Source organism: Culex pipiens, chromosome 2, assembly GCF_016801865.2.
Source record: "Culex pipiens pallens isolate TS chromosome 2, TS_CPP_V2, whole genome shotgun sequence".
Classification (NCBI taxonomy): domain Eukaryota; kingdom Metazoa; phylum Arthropoda; class Insecta; order Diptera; family Culicidae; genus Culex; species Culex pipiens.
In genome coordinates, this window is record NC_068938.1 from 151,083,794 (window position 1) to 151,106,655 (window position 22,862).

The 22,862-nt window shown below is 33.0% G+C and overlaps 1 protein-coding gene across 2 annotated transcripts in view; it reads right to left on the reverse strand.

The window, feature by feature from the left end:
• LOC120427538 (matrix metalloproteinase-2) overlaps nucleotides 1-22,862 on the reverse strand; it is a 574,651-nt gene that overhangs the window by 392,712 nt on the left and 159,077 nt on the right. Inside the window, exon 1 of one of the 2 annotated variants that reach the window (XM_052707879.1) lies at nucleotides 16,822-17,428. The exons of the other annotated variant lie outside the window; for it this stretch is intronic. Within the exon in view, the coding sequence (XP_052563839.1) occupies nucleotides 16,822-16,833 (12 nt within the window). The 5' untranslated portion in view covers nucleotides 16,834-17,428. Of the gene's footprint in view, nucleotides 1-16,821; nucleotides 17,429-22,862 lie in introns of those variants that run through there. 2 annotated transcript variants of the gene reach the window in all.

Genomic DNA, 22,862 nt, shown 5'->3' on the forward strand with positions numbered 1-22,862 from the left:
CAGATATTTTGATGAAAACGTTGCCCGGATCTATCATGCGACGTAACTTTGGATAGGTAATCAAAATACCTTTCCAACGTGCCCAAAAGATCGGAGATCTGACAACCCTATCATATGTTGAAGCACAACACTAAAAAATCCACTTTTTTGTGTCTATTTTGGATAACATTAACCTATAAATGTGAGGAAAGCTCCAAGAATATCAAAATAATGCTATTCATCAACATTTTCTTAGTTATGCTTACCTAGCTTTTATTAAAATTTTTATGAAAACTTCTTCTTGAAGTACTTCGAACACTTCTCCACCATGGTCAGTATGATTCCATAGCATTCCGTACGTATTGAATTTGTACAATTCATTTTGCGGAAAAATCTCAAACCCTTAAAAGTCACCCCGGCTATCAAAGTCACCCCGTTTAACGGTACAAAGTTTGAAAGACAAAAGAACAGACAAATGGGTCCAACGGTGAAAAATGCACTTTTTTAGCTGAGCTTAATTACAATAGCAAAAAATATCAAATTCTATCTTAAATTATATTTAAACATCATTTTTTTAGTATTTCAGTATTTCATCATCCCGGTACGAGAATCGAACTCACGATCTCTTGATTGGAAATCCAGCACGCCACTAGTCAAAACCCATCCTCTCAGTATTTCCACTCTTTAATCTTTGATAGATTTGACTTTGCTGAGCCAGACAGGAATCGAACCCATCACCTTCCGCTTACAAGGCGAAAACTGTAACCTCACGGCCACTGTAGCTCGACAAACTCAAGAAAAAAGCTTATATTGAATGGATAAAAAAGAACTGCTCATGTTTGAAAGAATTGTGAAAATACTAGCAAATATTTAATATATAACTGAACCAAAAATAAATATATTGAAAGCATGAATTAGTACTCGCCAGGGTTGATTGATAGACACACATGAATTTTCTTGGTGAACTTCGATTTGGTTCTGCACGCGAAATATTGACGAGCAGTGCTCGTGCTTATGTTAAGCACACGGTGCTTATGATTTCCCGTGCCTATGGTTAAAAATACTATTTTGAACCCAGCCAAATATTTTTTTAATCCACGGACTTGATAGGCTAAGGTTCCAGTTCAACACAGATCATTCCAGATATTTTTTAAATAAATGATAACTGTTAACCAACCAGTCTCATGAATTCCGGATGGAGATATTGAAAATAGGTAACCTCTTTGATGGAAGTGAACGATTAGGGGTAACATTGGCAACCGCCCTTGCCATTGTTAGGTAACGTGCGCACTCGCTATGTCCCGAAATGGTCGGATTGGTTCTATTAATGATTGGACCACAATCCGTCATCTAGCGACACTCCGCGCCATTAAACGTAAAGTCGCAGGCCTTATCTGCAAAGGGGGGCCCCTCGATACGCCCGGAACAGTGGTACTGGGGCTCCCAAATAGCCAAGGAGAGGAACTCAGACACAGCGCCTGTTGGTCGTTCCTAGTCCCGAAATCGGCATGATGCCGTGGAAGCGAAGCCGGTCACAAAGGTCAGCGAAGAATGCTGCACCGGCACTTGAATACCGGACCATTGTTGCCGACAACAAGCCACTGCAACCAGTAAACCACATCCCCCGTCTAAACTGCTATTCCGGGTGGAATTTATTTTCACAACATCTTGGTCTTGAATAACTGGAGTTGCCTATTGTTTCATACAGTATCTAAAATTGAAAAATGTTTTTTTTAAATTGATCCCATGAAAGAAAACAGAATTTAACAAACCTCTTGATATAATTTGAAAAAAAAAACAATTTCAAATAAGCACACGTGCAGTAATGTGCTTGTCTTGTGACGTGCTTACCAGAAAAGTAAGCACATGAAAATAAACAAATGACGTGCATCATCATAGGCACTGAAAAACATGCGTGCTAGGTGACAACTTGATACCCACCTCCTTTGATTTTAGCACGACACCGTGCATATAAATCCACCCTGGTACTCGCAATAAGTCCTAAGGAACTGTATGTCTAACTTAAAGAAATATTAAGAAAACATACATATGTTATATTTATTAAAATGAACGAATATAAAATACTTTGCAATAGTTCGACTTCTGTTATTTGTTTTTGCTCGCGTTTAAAAGAATGGATATTATTCATAAAAAACAAATATTTATTTTTTTAACCAAGAATATAACAAAAACGAATGAAAATTTGTTTAGAAAAATGCTTAAATTTAAAAAGAGTTTCTCAAGTTCTAAAGAAGAAAAAACAAATGTATGTGGGAAGAATGGACAAAACTCACAAAAATATTTAAGAAGCGAGAAAAAAATATGAAACTTTTACTTTTTTTTTACTTTTGTCCCTGATCACAATTCTTAGCTCCATTGTTTGATATCTCGTAAGGGAGGAGCGGTATGACCCCTTTGTGTTTTCAATGATTTCAAAAAGACTTTTAAAAAATTGATACATTCTTCCATTTTTCGTAACTTAACTGTAATTTTTTTTAGCACATACCATTTTATGAAAAATTTAATGTACTTTTCGAATCTGCAATAATTCAGAAGGGAGCAACTCTCTACAAAATCGGCCGATTTCGACCATTTTTATTTCTTGTATTTTTTTATTTGACTTAAACTTTGTGAGGGCCAAATAAGCTATTTTGCGTCATTGGTTCACCCATACAAGTCTCCATACAATTTTGGCTGCTGTCCATACAAAAATGGTATGTAAATATTCAAACAGCTGTAACTTTTGAGTAAATTTTCTGATCAATTTGGTGTCTTCGGCAAAGTTGTAGGTATTGTTGAGGATTTTTGAGAAATAAATAGGTTCACAGAAAAAAAATTGCAGATTTTTTTATCAGCTTTTTTTTTACTAAAACTCAATTTCCCAAAATACATATTTTTTATTTTCGAGATTTTTTGATATGTTTTAGTGGACAAAAATCCGCAACTTTTGAGCCAGAGAGAAACTTGGTCAAAATATCTGCCGCCGAGATATGATTTTTTGAAAAAATAGTGATTTTTGGAAAAAATCGAAGTTTCATGCAAAAACAAGTTTGACATTATTTTTTAATGCAAAATTGAATTTGCAATCGAAAAGTACCGTACAGATTTTTTGATAAAGGGCTCCGTTTTTCAGATATAGCCACCGAAACTTTGATTTTAGCGAAATATTTGCAATTTTTCAATTTTTAAAAATAGTGACCATGAGTGACCATTTCTAAAAATATTTCTTTTTTGAAAAGTTCATAAAATTTGCTATAAAATTGTCTAAGAGACATTGAAGATTGGACCTCGGGTTGCTGAGATAGAGCCGCTTTAAGAAAAAGAAACACGAAAATTGAAGTTTTCTAAGTCTCACCAAAACAACCCACCATTTCTAATGACAATATCTCAGCAACTAATGGTCCGATTTTCAATGTTAATACATGAAATATTCGTGAAATTTACGGATCTTTTATAAATTGTCACTCATGGTCACTATTTTTAAAAATTGAAAAACTGCAAATATATCGCTAAAATCAAATTGTTTTTGCATGAAACTTTGATTTTTTTCCAAAAATCACTATTTTATCAGAATTCATAACTCGGCAGCAGATTTTTTGACCATGTTGCTCTATGGCTCAAAAGTTGCGGATTTTTGTCCCCTAAAACATATAAAAAAATCTCGAAAATCAAAAAATACGTATTTTGGAAAATTGAATTTTAGTGAATAAAAAGTTGATAAAATTTTTTTTTCCGTGTAACTATTTTTTTCTCAAAAGTCCTCAACAATACCTACAACTTTGCCGAAGACACCAAATTGATCAGAAAATTCACTCAAAAGTTACAGCTGTTTGAATATTTACATACCATTTTTGTATGGACAGCAGCCAAAATTGTATGGAGACTTGTATGGGTGAACCAATGACACAAAATAGCTTATTTGGTCATAGGGAAGGCTCCCACAAAGTTTGAGTCAAATAAAAAAATACAAATAAAATCCATTTCCGGTTTTGGTAGAGAATTGCTCAAGGGTATTTTTTCATTTAGCACACATTTTTTAATTTGAATATTTCAGATTATTTTCTTACTTTGCAGAGGGTGTTGTGCAGAAGAAATATCGAAAAATGGAGCTTGGATTCATGATTAGGGACAACTCTTTGGACAAAGTTTTTGTGCTTTTATTGGCACTTTTTCTGCATATCTTTTTCATTCTTTTATTTATAATTTTGAAAATATTAAATAAAAATTGTTCCTTGCTTATAATGATTAAATGTCAGCAATTATTTTATTAGCAGTAGGATTTTATCTAAAACTTTACAATTTATCGTTACTTTATTTGCAAGCTTCGTGTTCTCCAGAAAATTTTCAAATTCAATAATTTGAAGAAAAAAACTTGACCTGACACGTCTGTTGCCTGTGCTCTCAAATCCAGATTCAAGCTCAACCGAGCCAAGTACGGGTAGTTGGAGTAAGGTTTAAAAGCCGAACAAAATTGACTTCCTAAAATATTGATGAATTTATTGAATTGATACACCAATCAGCATGTAGATTTCAAGTCCGGGGCGGAAGTGGTGCCAGCAAAACCGGTTCCAAACGTCGAAATATTTTTTCATGTTTTCAATATTTGCACGAGGGTGATGAGAGGGAGGGATGGGGTGAGGCAATGTAGAAAATTGGAAATATTTTTCGGTGTTAATAATTCAACCCGGGAATGGGGGTAAATTGACCGGGTTTTTCGCGAGATGGCTGAGTCCAGTTCCGGTAGCGGTGGCGGTGGTGGTCATGTTGTATTTGACCAGAGGTTGGGGGACAAATTTATGGAGCGCAATTAATTGGCTCTGCTGTACTGGGCGAGGGTTCCACCACCAATCGTTGCGTAAATAATTCGGGCTAAACGTTAGTCATTTCATGCGTTGGTGGTGGGGTCTGGAGGGGGAGGAACATTTTTGGTGTGGGAAAATTATAATAGTGAACAAGTTGTTTAACGTGTTATTACTGGCACCATAAACAGCAGAATGAGTGTTTTTGTGCTGGAATGGTAATTTTTGTTGCGAAATTAGCCATTATAAGCATTGTTACTAATTGCCGTACATGTTGGCTGTAACACATAATGGATGTTATCATGGGCTAAATAATTGCATATTTTAAGTAGACTGCAAAGTTGTATGCAATATTTGTTCAAAACAAGTTTATTTAATGTTAATCTTCATTAATTTTTAGTATTTTCATATGAGCTGTTGGATTTTCGTTATGTTTGCAAGAATTCTCATTTGTTTTAATTTATATTTGCTCCAAATTATCCGCCCTGTTTGCTTAAACTCCATCACCACAAGCACACATCCACACACACACCCACACTTAACAATTGTACCATTAATTTTCACCCTGGCGCAAATGATTGAGCCAAACGGAAAAAGTATGTCCCACGTACCAGCAATTAATAATGAATGAAATTAATTTCGAAACGCGCGCAATCGGAATTTGATTGCGTTGAACTACTGCCCCTTTTTCTCATGAACGTGTGTGTTTTCCAGTTGGAATTGTTGATTATTATTATTTGCTGTACCAGAGTTGTGATTGCTGTGACCTTTGAAATGGGGACAATTTATTTGCGTTGCACTGGCAAAAATCTTTGAAATTTAATAAACTCATTTTTAAATTATTTTCAAAGTTTTTCTCTAATTTTAATCAGTTTTTCAGTTATCATCAAATTTAACAACCCCCTCAATTACAGTCACCCTGAAACAAACGTACTTAATTTAACTTATGCGCGTGTGTTTGTATGCTTGTTTTCCCAATTTCCGAGAAGTTGCGAGTAAATTCGAGTCAGGCCAGCCAAACATAATTCATCTGTTTACTTTAGACCACAGTGGCAAAAGTTGGTACTTTCAGCATCAGCGATGGGATCAAGCAACAGTTTTGGGTTTGAGTTTTGAGTTTACCACCGAAATTCAATTCCACTTCTAAAACGGGGTTTTGGGGAAGTGGTGTTTGTCATTCATGAATGTATTAAGTTGGTTGGCAAGTCGTGCTGTAATCAAGTTGTTCGTGTTGAAGCTTATGTTGAAATGAGATATTTTTCCAATTTCCATAAAAAATTATTTTATTGAAAATATTTAATCACGTAAACATTCAAATCTTTAAATGCTTGAATTTTACAATCTTCAAATTCAATCTTCAAATTTTCAGATTTTCAAATTTTCAAATTTTCAAATTATCAAATTTTCAAATTTTCAAATTTTCAAATTTTCAAATTTTCAAATTTTCAAATTTTCAAATTTTCAAATTTTCAAATTTTCAAATTTTCAAATTTTCAAATTTTCAAATTTTCAAATTTTCAAATTTTCAAATTTTCAAATTTTCAAATTTTCAAATTTTCAAATTTTCAAATTTTTAAATTTTCAAATTTTCAAATTTTCAAATTTTCAAATTTTCAAATTTTCAAATTTTCAAATTTTCAAATTTTCAAATTTTCAAATTTTCAAATTTTCAAATTTTCAAATTTTCAAATTTTCAAATTTTCAAATCTTCAAATTTTCAAATTTTCAAATTTTCAAATTTTCAAATTTGAAAATTTTTAAATTTTCAAATTTTCAAATTTTCAAATTTTCAAATTTTCAAATTTTCAAATTTTCAAATTTTCAAATTTTAAAATTTTAAAATTTTCAAATTTTCAAATTTTCAAATTTTCAAATTTTCAAATTTTCAAATTTTCAAATTTTCAAATTTTCAAATTTTCAAATTTTCAAATTTTCAAATTTTTAAATTTTCAAATGTTTAAATTTTCAAATTTTCAAATTTTCAAATTTTCAAATTTTCAAATTTTCAAATTTTCAAATTTTCAAATTTTCAAATTTTCAAATTTTCAAATTTTCAAATTTTCAAATCTTCAAATTTTCAAATATTCAAATTTTCAAATTTTCAAATTTTCAAATTTTTAAATTTTCAAATTTTCAAATTTTCAAATTTTCAAATTTTTAAATTTTCAAATTTTCAAATTTTCAAATTTTCAAATTTTCAAATTTTCAAATTTTCAAATTTTCAAATTTTCAAATTTTCAAATTTTCAAATTTTCAAATTTTCAAATTTTCAAATTTTCAAATTTTCAAATTTTCAAATTTTCAAATTTTCAAATTTTCAAATTTTCAAATTTTCAAATTTTCAAATTTTCAAATTTTCAAATTTTCAAATTTTCAAATTTTCAAATTTTCAAATTTTCAAATTTTCAAATTTTCAAATTTTCAAATTTTCAAATTTTCAAATTTTCAAATTTTCAAATTTTCAAATTTTCAAATTTTCAAATTTTCAAATTTTCAAATTTTCAAATTTTCAAATTTTCAAATTTTCAAATTTTCAAATTTTCAAATTTTCAAATTTTCAAATTTTCAAATTTTCAAATTTTCAAATTTTCAAATTTTCAAATTTTCAAATTTTCAAATTTTCAAATTTTCAAATTTTCAAATTTTCAAATTTTCAAATTTTCAAATTTTCAAATTTTCAAATTTTCAAATTTTCAAATTTTCAAATTTTCAAATTTTCAAATTTTCAAATTTTCAAATTTTCAAATTTTCAAATTTTCAATTTTTCAAATTTTCAAATTTTCAAATTTTCAAATTTTCAAATTTTCAAATTTTCAAATTTTCAAATTTTCAAATTTTCAAATTTTCAAATTTTCAAATTTTCAAATTTTCAAATTTTCAAATTTTCAAATTTTCAAATTTTCAAATTTTCAAATTTTCAAATTTTCAAATTTTCAAATTTTCAAATTTTCAAATTTTCAAATTTTCAAATTTTCAAATTTTCAAATTTTCAAATTTTCAAATTTTAAAATTTTCAAATTTTCAAATTTTCAAATTTTCAAATTTTCAAATCTTTAAATCTTTTAATCTTCAAATCTTCAAATCTTCAAGTCTTCAAGTCTTCAAGTCTTCAAGTCTTCAAGTCTTCAGGTCTTCAAGTCTTCAAGTCTTCAAGTCTTCAAATCTTCAAGTCTTCAAGTCTTCAAGTCTTCAAGTCTTCAAGTCTTCAAGTCTTCAAGTCTTCAAGTCTTCAAGTCTTCAAGTCTTCAAGTCTTCAAGTCTTCAAGTCTTCAAGTCTTCAAGTCTTCAAGTCTTCAAGTCTTCAAGTCTTCAAGTCTTCAAGTCTTCAAGTCTTCAAGTCTTCAAGCCTTCAAGTCTTCAAGTCTTCAAGTCTTCAAGTCTTCAAGTCTTCAAGTCTTCAAGTCTTCAAGTCTTCAAGTCTTCAAGTCTTCAAATCTTCAAGTCTTCAAGTCTTCAAGTTCAAGTCTTCAAGTCTTCAAGTCTTCAAATCTTTGGATCTTTGGATCTTTGAATATTTGAATCTTTGAATCTTTGAATCTTTGAATCTTTGAATCTTTGAATCTTTGAATCTTTGAATCTTTGAATCTTTGAATCTTTGAATCTTTGAATCTTTGAATCTTTGAATCTTTGAATCTTTGAATCTTTGAATCTTTGAATCTTTGAATCTTTGAATCTTTGAATCTTTGAATCTTTGAATCTTTGAATCTTTGAATCTTTGAATCTTTGAATCTTTGAATCTTTGAATCTTTGAATCTTTGAATCTTTGAATCTTTGAATCTTTGAATCTTTGAATCTTTGAATCTTTGAATCTTTGAATCTTTGAATCTTTGAATCTTTGAATCTTTGAATCTTTGAATCTTTGAATCTTTGAATCTTTGAATCTTTGAATCTTTGAATCTTTGAATCTTTGAATCTTTGAATCTTTGAATCTTTGAATCTTTGAATCTTTGAATCTTTGAATCTTTGAATCTTTGAATCTTTGAATCTTTGAATCTTTGAATCTTTGAATCTTTGAATCTTTGAATCTTTGAATCTTTGAATCTTTGAATCTTTGAATCTTTGAATCTTTGAATCTTTGAATCTTTGAATCTTTGAATCTTTGAATCTTTGAATCTTTGAATCTTTGAATCTTTGAATCTTTGAATCTTTGAATCTTTGAATCTTTGAATCTTTGAATCTTTGAATCTTTGAATCTTTGAATCTTTGAATCTTTGAATCTTTGAATTTTTGAATCTTTGAATCTTTGAATCTTTGAATCTTTGAGTCTTTGAATCAAATCTCTTTGCCTCAAATCTCGGGATAGAGCATTTCTAAGTTTGACTTCAATTCCTTTTTGAAGATTTTTTGGCAAGAGTGAAAAACCATTCTTTTTTAACCAATAAAACTAATAATCAAAATGACCGCATAGTAACTGGCTGACCAAACTCCACAAAAAAAACCGAGTTTTAAAAAATCAATTTATTTTTTTCCTCCGTAATCCCACCATCACGATAACAACAACAAAAGCTTTTGCAAATGCAATTTCCACCAGCGTTCTTTTTATTTGTTCAGTGGGTTTGCATAATACCAAGTTTTCGGACTCAGCCAGTCATCCTCCCAACCAATAACAATCAACCTCAAACACACTCACATCCATTCAAACTAACACACACACACTCGAAAACTTGTCAGCCCAGCCAAATGAAAAATCATAAAACCTCGTTATGACAGCCAACGACCATCAAAATGTTCGCCAATTGTCACATAAAATAACCACCACGAATTCGTTCTGACGGCCACCAGAGAGAGGGCATCCCACGTGATAAGGGGGGGGAGGTCTCTAAACCTACACGTCTGTCTGACTGTCTGTCCGACTCCGTCTGTCTGCCAACCCTTTACCCACTTTTGTTCCGTTCAGTTCCCATGTTTGGAGGTCGTTAGTGGAAGGAAGAGGCAAAAGTTCAGTGCCAACAGACAGTTTTCAGTAGATTTTCTGTGAATAGTGCGGGGAGAAGATACGAGGCATCCTTCGAAAAGTGGCGCAAAAAACGGCGCGGGAAAGAGTTTCATAATTGCCAGTAGCTTGTGTGCCACTACTAATGCGAAAGACTAGGCTGGGAGAGATGGGGGAAACTTTTGGGCGTGTTAGAAATGAACCCAGGGTGGGACAAGTGGGGTAAAGTGAAAATAAAACATAATTATCAGAAAATTTAATTTGAAAAAATGGTCATGAAGAAACAATTTTTAATGCTACAATTTCCAAAATTTGCTGTCCGGAGTCGATCATCTGAAGGCCTCGCAAATTTGGTTTCTCTTGATAATCGAATCTTCGAATAATACAATCCAAAAAGTTGTTTTTTTTCAATTCCGTTGTGAAACTGTCAACTTTTCCTGTACTTACGGAAAAATAATGGAAAATTAATACCTTTCAATACCAGTGATGAAAAGTTCTACTTTTCACCACTGAAATGGGTGCTGAAAAGTTAAACTCTTCAACACTTGTATTGAAAATTAACATTTTTCAATATTTTTTTGTTTTGAATGGCGAATTTACTAAGCACATGAAAGTTTGACATTAAATTCCATTTAAGATTTAAGAAGCGTTTTTTTAGAATTGCAAAAAATGTTCAACTCGTTGCAAAACTTGATTTTTTCAGCACTCGTCGTATTTATTTTTGGAATTTGACACTTTTCTTGACGACAAATTTAATTAACATGGAGGAAATAAACGTTTCACGTTTACAAATCAAACCTTGTTTTTGGGAATTACAGAAAATGTTGTATTCAACTCGATGCAATACATATGTTTGTAAGCAATCGTCCTAAAACTCGTTCAATCTGCTTTTTGCAACTTGTTGCATAAACTTCTAATTCCGTTGTCTTTATTATGGTCGTTGAGCTGAAATATGATCCCAACAATGCAATTTAAAAGTGATCCGGGTACAAAAGTCTAAGTTGTTTGGTAAATATTTAAAATATTTATTTAGATACAACAGACAGTCGAAGATTGACTAATCTGAAGTCACTGAACTTAAAAGCACAACAAATTTTTTTTTGCTTATTTGAACTATCGATACATTGAAAAATCGAAGGTTGGGAAATTCGAGTCTAGATCTTGTGATTTGAGAATTAAAAAAAACGGTACTTAATGATTTTTCCAAATATTTTTAGAATTTTTAGAGATTTTTAGATTTTTTTTTTTGTTTTTAGAAAATAAGGAATTTCACATAAATTGAAGTAGTTTACAAAGTAAAGTTTTGATACGGTGAAAAGCTATACAAAATTTCACATATTATTTCTATTATATTACATATTATTTTACTATGGTAATCTAAACAACGACGGTTTATTGTGAAATTTTGGGAATTTTAAAATATAATCCACCATTAAGTGAAAAGCATATAAAAAATGTTATGCTTTTATTAAAAGTTATGGCATTTTAAGGAGTGTTAAAAAAACCAAAAATTAAACAACAAAAACATAAAACATGAAAAGTAAAGTTTTTCGTAAAACAAAAGTTGCTCAAAATGACCTCCTGAACACGGGAAAAATAAAAATTTTCGAAAAAAAATTTGGGCAGTATTTGATTTAAAAATACAAAAAAAAAACAGTTTTTTAAGATTCTGCAGAGCATTTTTTTATTTTTGAAAAAATAGTTTTTTTTTATTTTCTAAATTTTTAATGAAATTTTCACTATGATTCAATTAATTTTCTGTTAATGCAATAATCAAACTTCAAAATCTTTAAAAAATATGCAATTTGCATCTTGGAAAAAGTTAAAATCCAAAAATACCTTTTGTTGTTGTTTGTTCTTGAAAAAAGTAAATATTCAGCGAATATTTTTGTGATCTCTACTTGCAGTTTTAAACTTCAGACATGAGGTTATGTTGCAATTCAGGAAAGCAAAATGAATATTTTAAATCTTTGCTATTGAAGAACTTGTAGGCCGGATTTTTCCGAGATTTAAATATTATAACTCGTTATGACTACAAAATATGATTGTGTTTGTTTATCAAATTCGTAACTGTAATAGTTTTGTGCAAAAAGTAGAATTTTGGAAATGAGTTTAGACTGATGAGTTTATTAATCAAAAGAGTATTAAAATTATGTGTTTAAAAAATCAGGAACATCGAAATTGGTTCTGAATGTCTTCAACATTAATAATATAAGTAAATTCTACTCTGACATTTCGATGAATACTTACACTTTCAAGAACAAACAACAACAAAAGGTATTTTTGGATTTTAACTTTTTCCAAGATGCATATTGCATAATTTTTTAAAGATTTTAAAGTTTAATTATTGAATTAACAGAAAATTAATTGAATCATAGTGAAAATTTCATCAAAAATTTAGAAAATAAAAAAACTATTTTTTTTTAAATAAAAAAATGCTCTGCAGAATCTTAAAAAAACTGTTTTTTTGTATTTTTTAATCAAATACCGCCCAAATTTTTTTTTCGAAATTTTTTATTTTTCCCGTGTTCAGGAGGTCATTTTGAGCAACTTTTGATTTACGAAAAACTTTACTTGTCTTGTTTTATGTTTTTCTTGTTTAATTTTTGTTTTTTTAATTTGCATTTATCTTGTTTAGTTTAGTTCGTCACCATCGTGCTAACTTGTCGTACGTGCATTTTGGGCCAAATTGAGTTAAGAACGCCATTTTGTGCAGCTCACAATGCCTCACCTTTTGACCTTCACAGATCCCCAAAATTCGATTTCAACTAAAACCGAAAAAACTCCGTGCATTTTTGTCACTTTACATATGAAAGTAGTTTCAATCTTTTCGTGCTATCTTGTCACTCCATGAAAATTGATGTAAGTGCGACAAAAGGCCAAAGGGATTTCAGGCCAGGAAAGTCAGGATGCGTTTGTCGCACGTCAAAGCTAGACTACCGTAAACATTTGTAATTATAACTCGGGACTCCAGCAACCAACTTCAACCAAACTTTGGGACAATGCACAGAATGGTAAAACAAACAAAACGTGTTTGTTATTGTTTACATTGCGTGCTCTCGTTTTTGAATATTCAAGGTCAAACATTAAAACGCGTTTTTCTCGGAACGTCAAAATGGCGGGTGCGACAAGATAGCACGACGACGTCGAGTTGGTAGTATTTGGCCTATTCTACCACCTCCTATCACTACATTTTGCCTATTTAATTTTTTCATGTTTTTACAGTCACTTTTTCAATTTTTTGCTTGTTTTTCACATTTTCTGCTATAAAATGGCACCATTATCATTTAAATTGTTTAAAAACGCGTAGAGGCATAGTCTGGGACACTAGAAAAATTACTGCATACTTCTTTTTACTTGAAATATAGCAAATGTTAGTTAAAAACACAGCCAAAGTTGACCCCCAAAAAAATATTATTTTTTTAAATTGGCAAAGTCACATAAAACATGCAACCCATATATTTTCTAAAATTTTAAGAGTTCTTCTTTTCAGTGCATTTTAAAGATCTAAAATTGGTTGAAAAATGGATTTTTGGCGATTTTTTAAATCGAAGCCGGTCTAAAGGCGGGGTTGGGTTGTAGAGGGTTACATTTATTTTGAATAAAATTTACAAAACACAAATTGATGGTGTAGTGTGGATTTGAAAAAGCATGGCAATTGAATGACAATTAAAATAAGTTTTCAAGTAATTTTGAACAATTAGATTTGCTGGATTGATGTTCAAAATGCCATTGAAAATATCTTTTAAACTCAATTATGGGTCATTCCATCTCAACTGTGCACGAAAAAGTGCAAATTTGAAAATTACCCTCTCCGATCCTGCTCAAATTTGGCAGAGCTGTTGATACTATCAAAACATGCAAGAATCCCGAATTTCATCCAAATCGGACCACCCCCTCCATTTTTGTACCTCCCCAAAAAATCGACTTTTAGGCAATTTTTGACCAAACCTCCTAGTTTCAAACGGCGATAGTTCAGGAACCACAAATCTTAGAAGGTCGGTCTTAGACTCAATTTTGAAGGAAATTTGACGTAGAATCCATTTCCGTGATCAAAATGTTGATTAATTTATTTTTTCTACCTGTATTGCGCAATTGAAAACTTTAAACGGCCGTATCTCGAAACACCCCAACTTATTTTTTTTTATTTGACCTCACCATCGTGTTCCCCGGACAATTTTACATAAGAATCACTTATCGACAGAAATGAATATGTTTCGTTCCAGAGATATCGAATTTTAAAGTTTTGTGTTTTCGAGATTACCTACATCAGCTTCATTCGCCGCATCTGCAAGAAGCACACAGGCGGGCTGATCAATAACTGCTACCTGGTGATTAATTTAATTTATATTTTTACAATTTTACGCAAATATTTGTTCAAATGGCTAATAGGGGGAATTCTCGTATGTTTGGCAGGTTAAGGGTAATTTTCAAATGCTGTTCCGCTTCAGATGGAATGACCCTTATTCAATTGTTAAAGTAACCTTATAAATTTGCAGCAGTTTTAATCGATTTGTTTTTCATTTAATAACTTTCAGTAAATAAAAACCATTCTTGCCTTCCTCACTGAAGAAATGCTTTAACCCTTTTAAGCCTGATGAGTCATATTGACTCAAAAATCAAAATTATCTAAACCTGAAAGCCTAACATTTTCATAAAATCCTGGAAAGTCGATTTTCCAACATTACCGTTAATTTTTTTTATTAAGGCCTTAATGGATAAAAATAACTCCGAAAATAAACTTCTTAATAGGGCTTCCTATTTTTTTTTCCGGGACCGTGGTGTAGGAGTAAGCGTGATTGCCTCTCACCCAGTCGGCCTGGGTTCGATCCCAGAAGGTCCCGGTGGCAAATTTTGAGACGAGATTTGTCTGATCACGCCTTCCGTCGGATGGGGAAGTAAATGTTGGCCCCGGTCTAACCTAGAGGTTAGGTCGATAGCTCAGTCTAGGTGTAGGAGTCGTCTCCCTGGGTCCTGTCCCGGTGGAGTCGCTGGTAGGCAGTTGGACTCTCAATCCAAAGGTCGTCAGTTCGAATCCCGGGGTGGATGGAAGCTTAGGTGTAAAAAGAGGTTTGCAATTGCCTCAACAATCAAGCCTTCGGACACCTAGTTTCGAGTGGGAATCCCGTAATCGGGAACGCCAAGGCAATGCTGTAGAGCGAATAATTTGATTTTGATTTTTTATAAATTTGCACAAAATCATATCATTTGCAAATATCTCTGTATGTGTGGTAGAATTTTGATCAAAATAACTCGGTTATCTCAGTTCTGGCTTAGCCGATGTTTGCCGGGTAAGCGTCATTCGATCCGTCCTGGGGTACCATAAGTCTTTATTCAAATTCGTATATGGGTACACCCAGAACTGGGCATCGGCATACGAGAGGATAAAGAGCACGATTCGGTAGTAAAATGGTACTGTGTGCGGACGGAGAGGATAAATACCGAAATTACCGAGAGTACTTTACTCATGGGTTCATTTTCAAAAAAAGTTCATCTATCAAAAAGAAGTACCGGAACCGAGACTCGAACCCAAGACCTTCAGCTTATTGAATCGTGCTTTTGCCGTATTTGCCACCAAGGTTCGGTGACTAAGTGGCGGTCATTTGTCCATATAAGCCACTCAATAGGATGAACTGTTCCAATGAACGAATGAACACGCGAGAGGTCTTTACTCTCGCAAAATAGCTCTTTCCTCACGTTTATTTTCGTGAGGACTATCCTCTCGTTCTTTAACTTTGGGTGTACTTAAGTGATTATTATACACTATTTTAAAGCCTTTAAATCTAAGATACTTTGATGAAAGTGATGTCTAGATCCATCATGCGACTCATCGTACGATGGGTAATCGAAAGACCTTTCTGAAATGCATTGTATTTTGAAGATATGACAATTCGTTTCAATAGTAGGAGTACTGAAATTAACCCTCTTATGCCCCATTTTTGGTCATTTTGAGCAACTTTTGTGCATCGAATAACTGTATTTCTCTTGTTTTATATTTTTCTTGTTTCATTTTTAGTATTTGAACTTGCATTTATAAGTTTATGTTTGTTTCGGATAGTATTTGACTTACTCTACCACCTCCTATCATTACTTTTTGCCTATCTAGTTTTTTCATTGTAAAAGTCACTTTTTGACATTTTTGCTGTTTTTTTTACCTTTTAAACTATATACTATATACTATTTAAATTGTAAAAAATGCTTAGGGGCATAGTCTGGTACACTAGAAAAATAAATGCATACTTTTTGCACATAATATAGAAGAAATATTAGCGAGAATCCCATCCAAAGTTGACTTCAGAAAAAATAACAGTTTTTTAAACATGGGCAATAAAACAAGTCAAACTTTCAAACATTAAATTTTAAGAGTTCTTTTTTCAATTTATTTTAAAGATCAACAATTGGTTGAAATATTGATTTTTGACGATTTAAAGATCAAAGCCCGCTTGAAGGCAAGGTTCGGTTGTAAAGGGTTAATTTTGAAATAACAAAAGGCCGAACTTTGCTATATTGCATAAAATTGCTATATAAATGTGAGAAAGAAACGTTCCTCAACTACTTTCCCACTAAAAACTATTCAACAGGTTCCCCACTTTACCCCACACCTGCCTAATGTCCAGCAACCGGGACCAAAGTTTAGAAACGGGTTGCGCCGCGGCGAACTTCAAATTTCCAAAGAGTGAGAGTAAACTCCCACGGACGACCTCGCCACCACCATAAGAAGTGCGCGCTTTCCCAACACCCCATCGCCTTCCCTTCTTTCGTCCGCTTGTTTTCCACTCCTTGGTTATGGTTAAGCCGCGGAAAAACTTTTCCATTGCTTTCGTCGGTATAAACTCGACGCGCGGGGAAAAACTTCCCCATCTACACATGATATTAAATCGTTTTTTTTTTTTTCTTTTTTGGAGGTTGGTATAGAACGGGTTTCGATTTGGGGACCCCCACCGCCAGGGTGGGACGGGACGAGGGGTACGACATTCTTTTTATGACCTAGTGAAAACAGTTATAAATTTTCCACTTCAGCCCCAGTGCAAAAAATATACGATGGTACAAAATTCAGTTTATTTTTCGGAACAAGAGTAAGCAAAAAAAAGTACGAAGTGTAACACTCACTTGGGCTGTCATTTGTCAAAACGTCCGGGGTGACGGCGGCGGGGCTCGGATTCCGGGAAACCGGACCCGGAGAGTGTGCGCCGCTAAGCCCCCCGACCATCAAGTTACGGAGGGTACTTGCGATGGGCCATAAATTTTCGGTCCCAACGATAAACGCTCGTGTCTGGGATTAATATTGTCCTCTTCATCGTGTTCGGAACCGTCGTCAACACTTGTTCCGGATCACTTGGCGTCCACTTCCGGTATCACACTCTGCACTTGCAACACTTGGTTCTCGCTTCCGGTCCGGGCTGACCTCCGGGATGCAACACTTGTCACTTGTGCGCCCACTAATCACCACTAAACTCAAACGGGTGGCCACCAGAGGGCTTTCAGCACAGGTCCTCCCTGCTAAGGAATCTCCAGTAGAACCTGCTGCTGCGACCTGCTTCGGCGGGACCTGGCCGACAACTAAATTTATAATCAACTGCTGGACCCGGCCTTGCCTCGACTTCTGGCAGACTCCGGTGGTGGCGCCCTCTAGCAGCAAGCCCGACGACGTCCCGGACAATTGTGGCGCTTCCGAACCCGTTCTGGCACAGTTTTGAGGCAGGCCGGAACAGTCCGAAGTCCGGACGCTCTCCCTCTCGCACTCACTCGCTCTCTCTCTCGCTCAATTCCAACCCTGGACGGCGCGAAATTCCGGAACACTGCTCTTCCTCTCTCCACTTGACAGCTGATAAGGACGCGCCAACCCCCGGTTTGAAACCCCTGTGACAGGGCTGAACCAAAGCTGGACCGACCGTTCCGACGCTCCAGACTGGTCTGGAGCTGTGAGCAGTGAAATTCTTGGAATTTGGCATTCTCCCGGAAGAACGCAGCCAAACACGAAGCTAAAGTTGCCGAAGAGATAGCCCGCGAGAGAGGGAGAGAAAGGACGGAGAGAGCGAGAGAGTTTTTCTTTCGTGATAAGGGGAAGTGAGTGCTGGGAGAGAGTGAGTGTGGTGAAAGAGAACTCACTTGGTTGGGGGTGGTTGGACGCTTTGAAGGTTTTTGGGAGGAGGGATGGGAATGGACGCTGTCTTCGAGTCAGCTGATTATTTTTTTGTGGTTTTTGGGGGGATTCCGGAGATTTCCTATTTGGAAAAGGTTAGGCTCTATTTGAGTGCAGTGAGCGTCCAAGATTTCATTGTGGTGAAACGGAACGCCTGTCTCGAGTTTTTAAAAAAGCCGTTAATTTTTGAAAGAGCCAAAGTGTTTGCCACTAAGTAATGAATACCAAAAAAATCGAAAGATCTTGTTCTGGTAAAAAAATGTGGTGGCTTTAAAATTGAAATTTGCAAAATTTCAAAGGATTTTTGAATAAACCCAAACATGCTTAAAATTATTCTAAACGAATGGATTTTAGTGGACTGAGAGATTTTTGTCGTAACGTGGTGTTTTAAATGAAGAATATTTTTAAAAAATTCTATCACAATGATATCCCAAAAAAAAGGAAAAGTTTTTTTTTATTTTCAATTGAAATGCTGGAAAACACTCTTTGAAGAGATTTTTTCAAATGAACGTTTGTTTATTAGCTTAAACGTTTTTTGTCATCAAGATAAGAGTCAAACTCCAAAATAGTATCCAAACATATTACTTTTCAATAAATGTGCTGAAAAGTTGAACTTTTCAGTCTTCAAAAGGATGCTCAACAGTACTCTTCAGTGACGTTTTTTTGTTTGATGCTGGGTAGTAGGCCGATAGAGATTTACAGGAAATGTAAGTAAATTTGCAATTGAAATGCAAGAAAAAATAATTAAAATGGTACCGTAAAACGGAGTGACTTTGATAGCCGGAGTGACTTTGATAGGTTTGCGATCTATCCGCAAAATGAAGAGTACAATAAAAATAAGAGTACAATTAAAATAGAATCATACTGACCGAGGTAGAGAAGTGCTCAAAGTACCTCAAAAAGAACTTTTTATAAAATTTTGAAAAGTTTAGCATGCTAGTTAACTATAGTTTAGAGAATGTTGATGATCATGATTTTAAACTTCTCAAAGTGTCATGATTTTCTCAACGAACATGATTTTGATTCGGAAAACGGAATTCATTTTTGGATTCTCTGGACAATTTTCCACTAGGAAAAGAGTTAATAAGTTTTTAAATAATAAATAATATGTGTTTTTGAAACACAATTAAAAAAATCTCCAAATTTATAGGCAATTTCAGTTGAACAAATTTCATGTAAAATGTGAAAATTTGTGATTCGTGCTTTGAATTCAGTATAAAATGCAATATAAATCGATAATTTTATAAACACAACTAGGTTTAGCAATTTCAGGCAAAATTTCGACTTTTTAACAGTTTTACCTTAAATTTATAAGTATTTTGTTAAAAAGCTTATAAATTTAGACAACTAAATATCAACATTGATTTTTTTTTTCTCAAAAACTATATCAGCTACTTCAGTGATGGTACATTTAACGTACAAACAAAATTTGAACATCTTAAATATGATATTAACAATAAAAACTATAACTATTAAAGTCACCCCGGAATTTAAACAAAGTTTTTTTAACGTTACTATTTTTCTATTGAAAGAACATGCTGTCCAAAATAGTGCATGGACTTTGTGTGGCCTACCCCAGTACATGTTTTAAAAATAATAATTTTAAGAAAAACCTTACCTGTTGAAAAATATTCCAAAAACATATTCAAATCCTATCAAAGTCACCCCGGTTTACGGTATATTAAACTGAGATATTATGAGCAAATTGTATGCAGTTTTTTTTATCATCCAGAAATTACGAGCCATTCTTAGGAAATACACTTTCATGCAAAAGAAAAAAAAAATAGTGGAAATAATTCTGAAAACATTTTCCGACTTGATCCCAGCGAGGGAACTCATTTTCCCCTCCCAAAACCCACTTCGTTTCATTATGCACTACCCCTCTCATTCACTCACCTCCCACCACCCTGCACTCATTCTCTCTCACCATTTGAGTGCCAACCCATTGAAAACACACACTTGAGATCCCTTTCCAGCCGCCAAAAAAGGATTAAAATTTACTCGCGGCGGCTGGAACCCAGAACCTTGACCATGGCCCGGCGCTAAAACACAGCTCCTCGTCTTGGATCAGACCGTCGCGACACTCACCTGTAATTAGAAAGAGAGAAAAAAAAGATAGGATGTAACATAAATTTCATTGGGAAGGGAAAGGGGAAAGGGGCAACTAATTCGATTGCGAATCGCACACCCTTCCAAAAATAAGCCCTCCGCCACCAGACAATCAATTTAGGCAGATTTTGGCCACTTTTGATCAGGGCTGTGGAATCGGGTCATATTTCAAACGAATCCGACTCCAGCTTTCAACAAATGTTTGGCTCCGACTCCACATATTTTTAAACGTTTCAAAAGTTAGTTGTCTATTATTTTTAAAACATTGATAAATAGGATTGCTTAAATACTCTCTAAATGTCTTGTTTTTCTCAAGGAAAATAAGTTCGAATCACAAAACGGAAAAAAAGTTTCTAGGTTACAAGTTTTATACGGTATTGAAACAGAAATCAAAAAATATCTCCAGGTTTGTAAGTAAATTTGGATTCATTTACTTAAAACAAAATTTACACTTAATGATTGAAAGCAAATAAATTTTAATATTAATTTCTTAAATTTTTAATGAATCATTAAAAGAGTCCTAGCCTTAATGATCGATTTAATATATAAATTCAATTTGCTCACTTTCAAGCTGACATGTATAAGAAGCACAGTGACTATCATGGTCACCATGTTTTTTTAATTACAATTTTAAAAGCAACTATTTTTTTAAAGCTCCATTGTTTTTTTAAGACGTACATGGACCTCACGGCCTTCGGGAAATCATTATTGCAAATTAATGTATCGAAAAATTGTCTTCATGAAAATGACGCTTAAATGGACCTTTTCAGATATCCGTGACCTGTAAAATATTTTTCCTAGAAATTTTGAAAATTTTCTATATATTTAAAAGGAGGCGCGCGATACTTCTTGAATCTTCACCTAAAACGAAGCTTTATGAATGATCGAGCGCCTCCATCAAAATGTATGTAAATTAAAATTCGCAGGTAAAATATTTTTTAGTTCACGGATATTTCAAAAGGACCCCTTGAGCTACCTTTCCACGAAGATATGTTTAAGCTACATTGATTTGCAATCAAAATCACCTTCCGTCATATTGGCGTGGAACAAACTGTATTTTGATTTTCTTTTTATCACATTTGAAAAATAACTTGAAATCCTATCATTCTTTCGATACATTTTTTAGATTAAGTCCTTTTTGGTACTGAAATCTTGAGATTTGTTCAACGATAATTAGCAAAGATATCAAAATAGTTTGCTTAAGGATCAACATTCTCAGATTTTAGTAGAGAAATAGTTAACATTAAGATAATCGTTATAATTAACATTTTAATGATTATTTCAAAATTAGTTGCGACCTTTTTTTTTGGTTTTGTTTTTTTCCAGTTTCAATTATTTTAAAAGCAACACTTTGATTTGTTTGTACTTAGTTATAAACAAAATGTGCATGTTGAGTCCCAAGTAAGAGATTGTTATAATCGTTGATTATTTGATTACTGCCAATGACAGTGATTTTTATTTTTAATCTTTTTATATATTATTGAAAATGGTTTACTTAAAACCTCCAAGACATTCACTATCGGGGTAAAAGATGACCGCTTGTGTACTTTTTCAGAAAGAACTGGAATAAATTTGGTCAAATTTGAATTGAAAGGGTATTGTAAGCTTACAGTTATAAGCTTAATTACATTGTTAATAACTGAAAAGAGAATATTTTTTTCAGTGTGGTAGAAATCTGGATAGTTAATTAGCTTACGTAAATATCAAAACGAGTCAAATCAAAAAGCTGTCAAAGGCAAACTTATGGGAAATTGGACGAGCTTTCCGGTAAAATATTTACTAGACTGAAAAACCAAGTCTGTCATATAGAAATTGCCAAAAACCACCAAATAACCCATTTTTTCATCATTTTTATTTTTAAAACCGCTGTATCTTCCCAAGGATTGGACATAGGACAATGGTCAATATGGAGACTTTTATGTAAAATTGTCTGGGGAATCGATTCCCACTATGGGGTTTTTAATATTTTGACGTTTAGACCACTTTTCAAAAAAACAGTTTTAGTAAATGATTTTTGTATTTTTTTAGGAGAGACATACAATCCTGCATTTTTCGTCAGTCTTTTTGTAACATCTTAGGCTATTTCCTCAAAAATTTTAAACGAAAAAAATCGTGACAACACCTTTAAATTTAAGTTTTAGACCTAAAAATAAATGGCGTGTATTTTTGTTTCAGTGTATTTTTTTCAGAAAGCCCGTCCAATTTTTAACAAGTTTGTCTTTGACTACTTTTGGTTACGACGCAATGGCTTCGAGATACAGTAATTTTAAATTGCAAAATACAAAAATATTTAAATACCTTACGCCCTTCTCAAATGTTATTTTCGAGTACTATTGGCTCCATATACACAAAAATGGCTTATATAGGCCTGGGATAACATGTCTAAAAAGTTTCATTGAAATCGGAGAAGGTCGGGTACAAAAGTATCAGAAAAATTCCCGATTTGAGCTGGAATTGCTCTAAAGAGTACTTTTTGATTGCAATTTCAATTTTTGCATTAAAAAATTACATCAAATTAGTTTTTGCATAAAATTTAGTTTTGTTCCAAAAATCACTATTTTTCAAAAAAATATAATTCAGCGGCAGATTTTCTGTTTCTCTATGGCTCAAAAGTTGCGGGTTTTTGTCCCCTGAAACATATCAAAAAATCTCGAAAATTAAAAAATATCTATGTAGGGAAATTGAGTTTTTGTGAAAAAAATGTTGATTAATAAAACTGCATTTTTTTCCGTGTACCTATTTTTTCCTCAATAGTCTTCAACAATACCTACAACTTTGCCGAAGACACCAAATTGATAAGAAAAATCACTCAAAAGTTACAGCTGTTTGAATATTTACGTACCATTTTTGTATGGACAGCAGCCAAAATTGTATGAAGACTTGTATGGGGGAACCAATT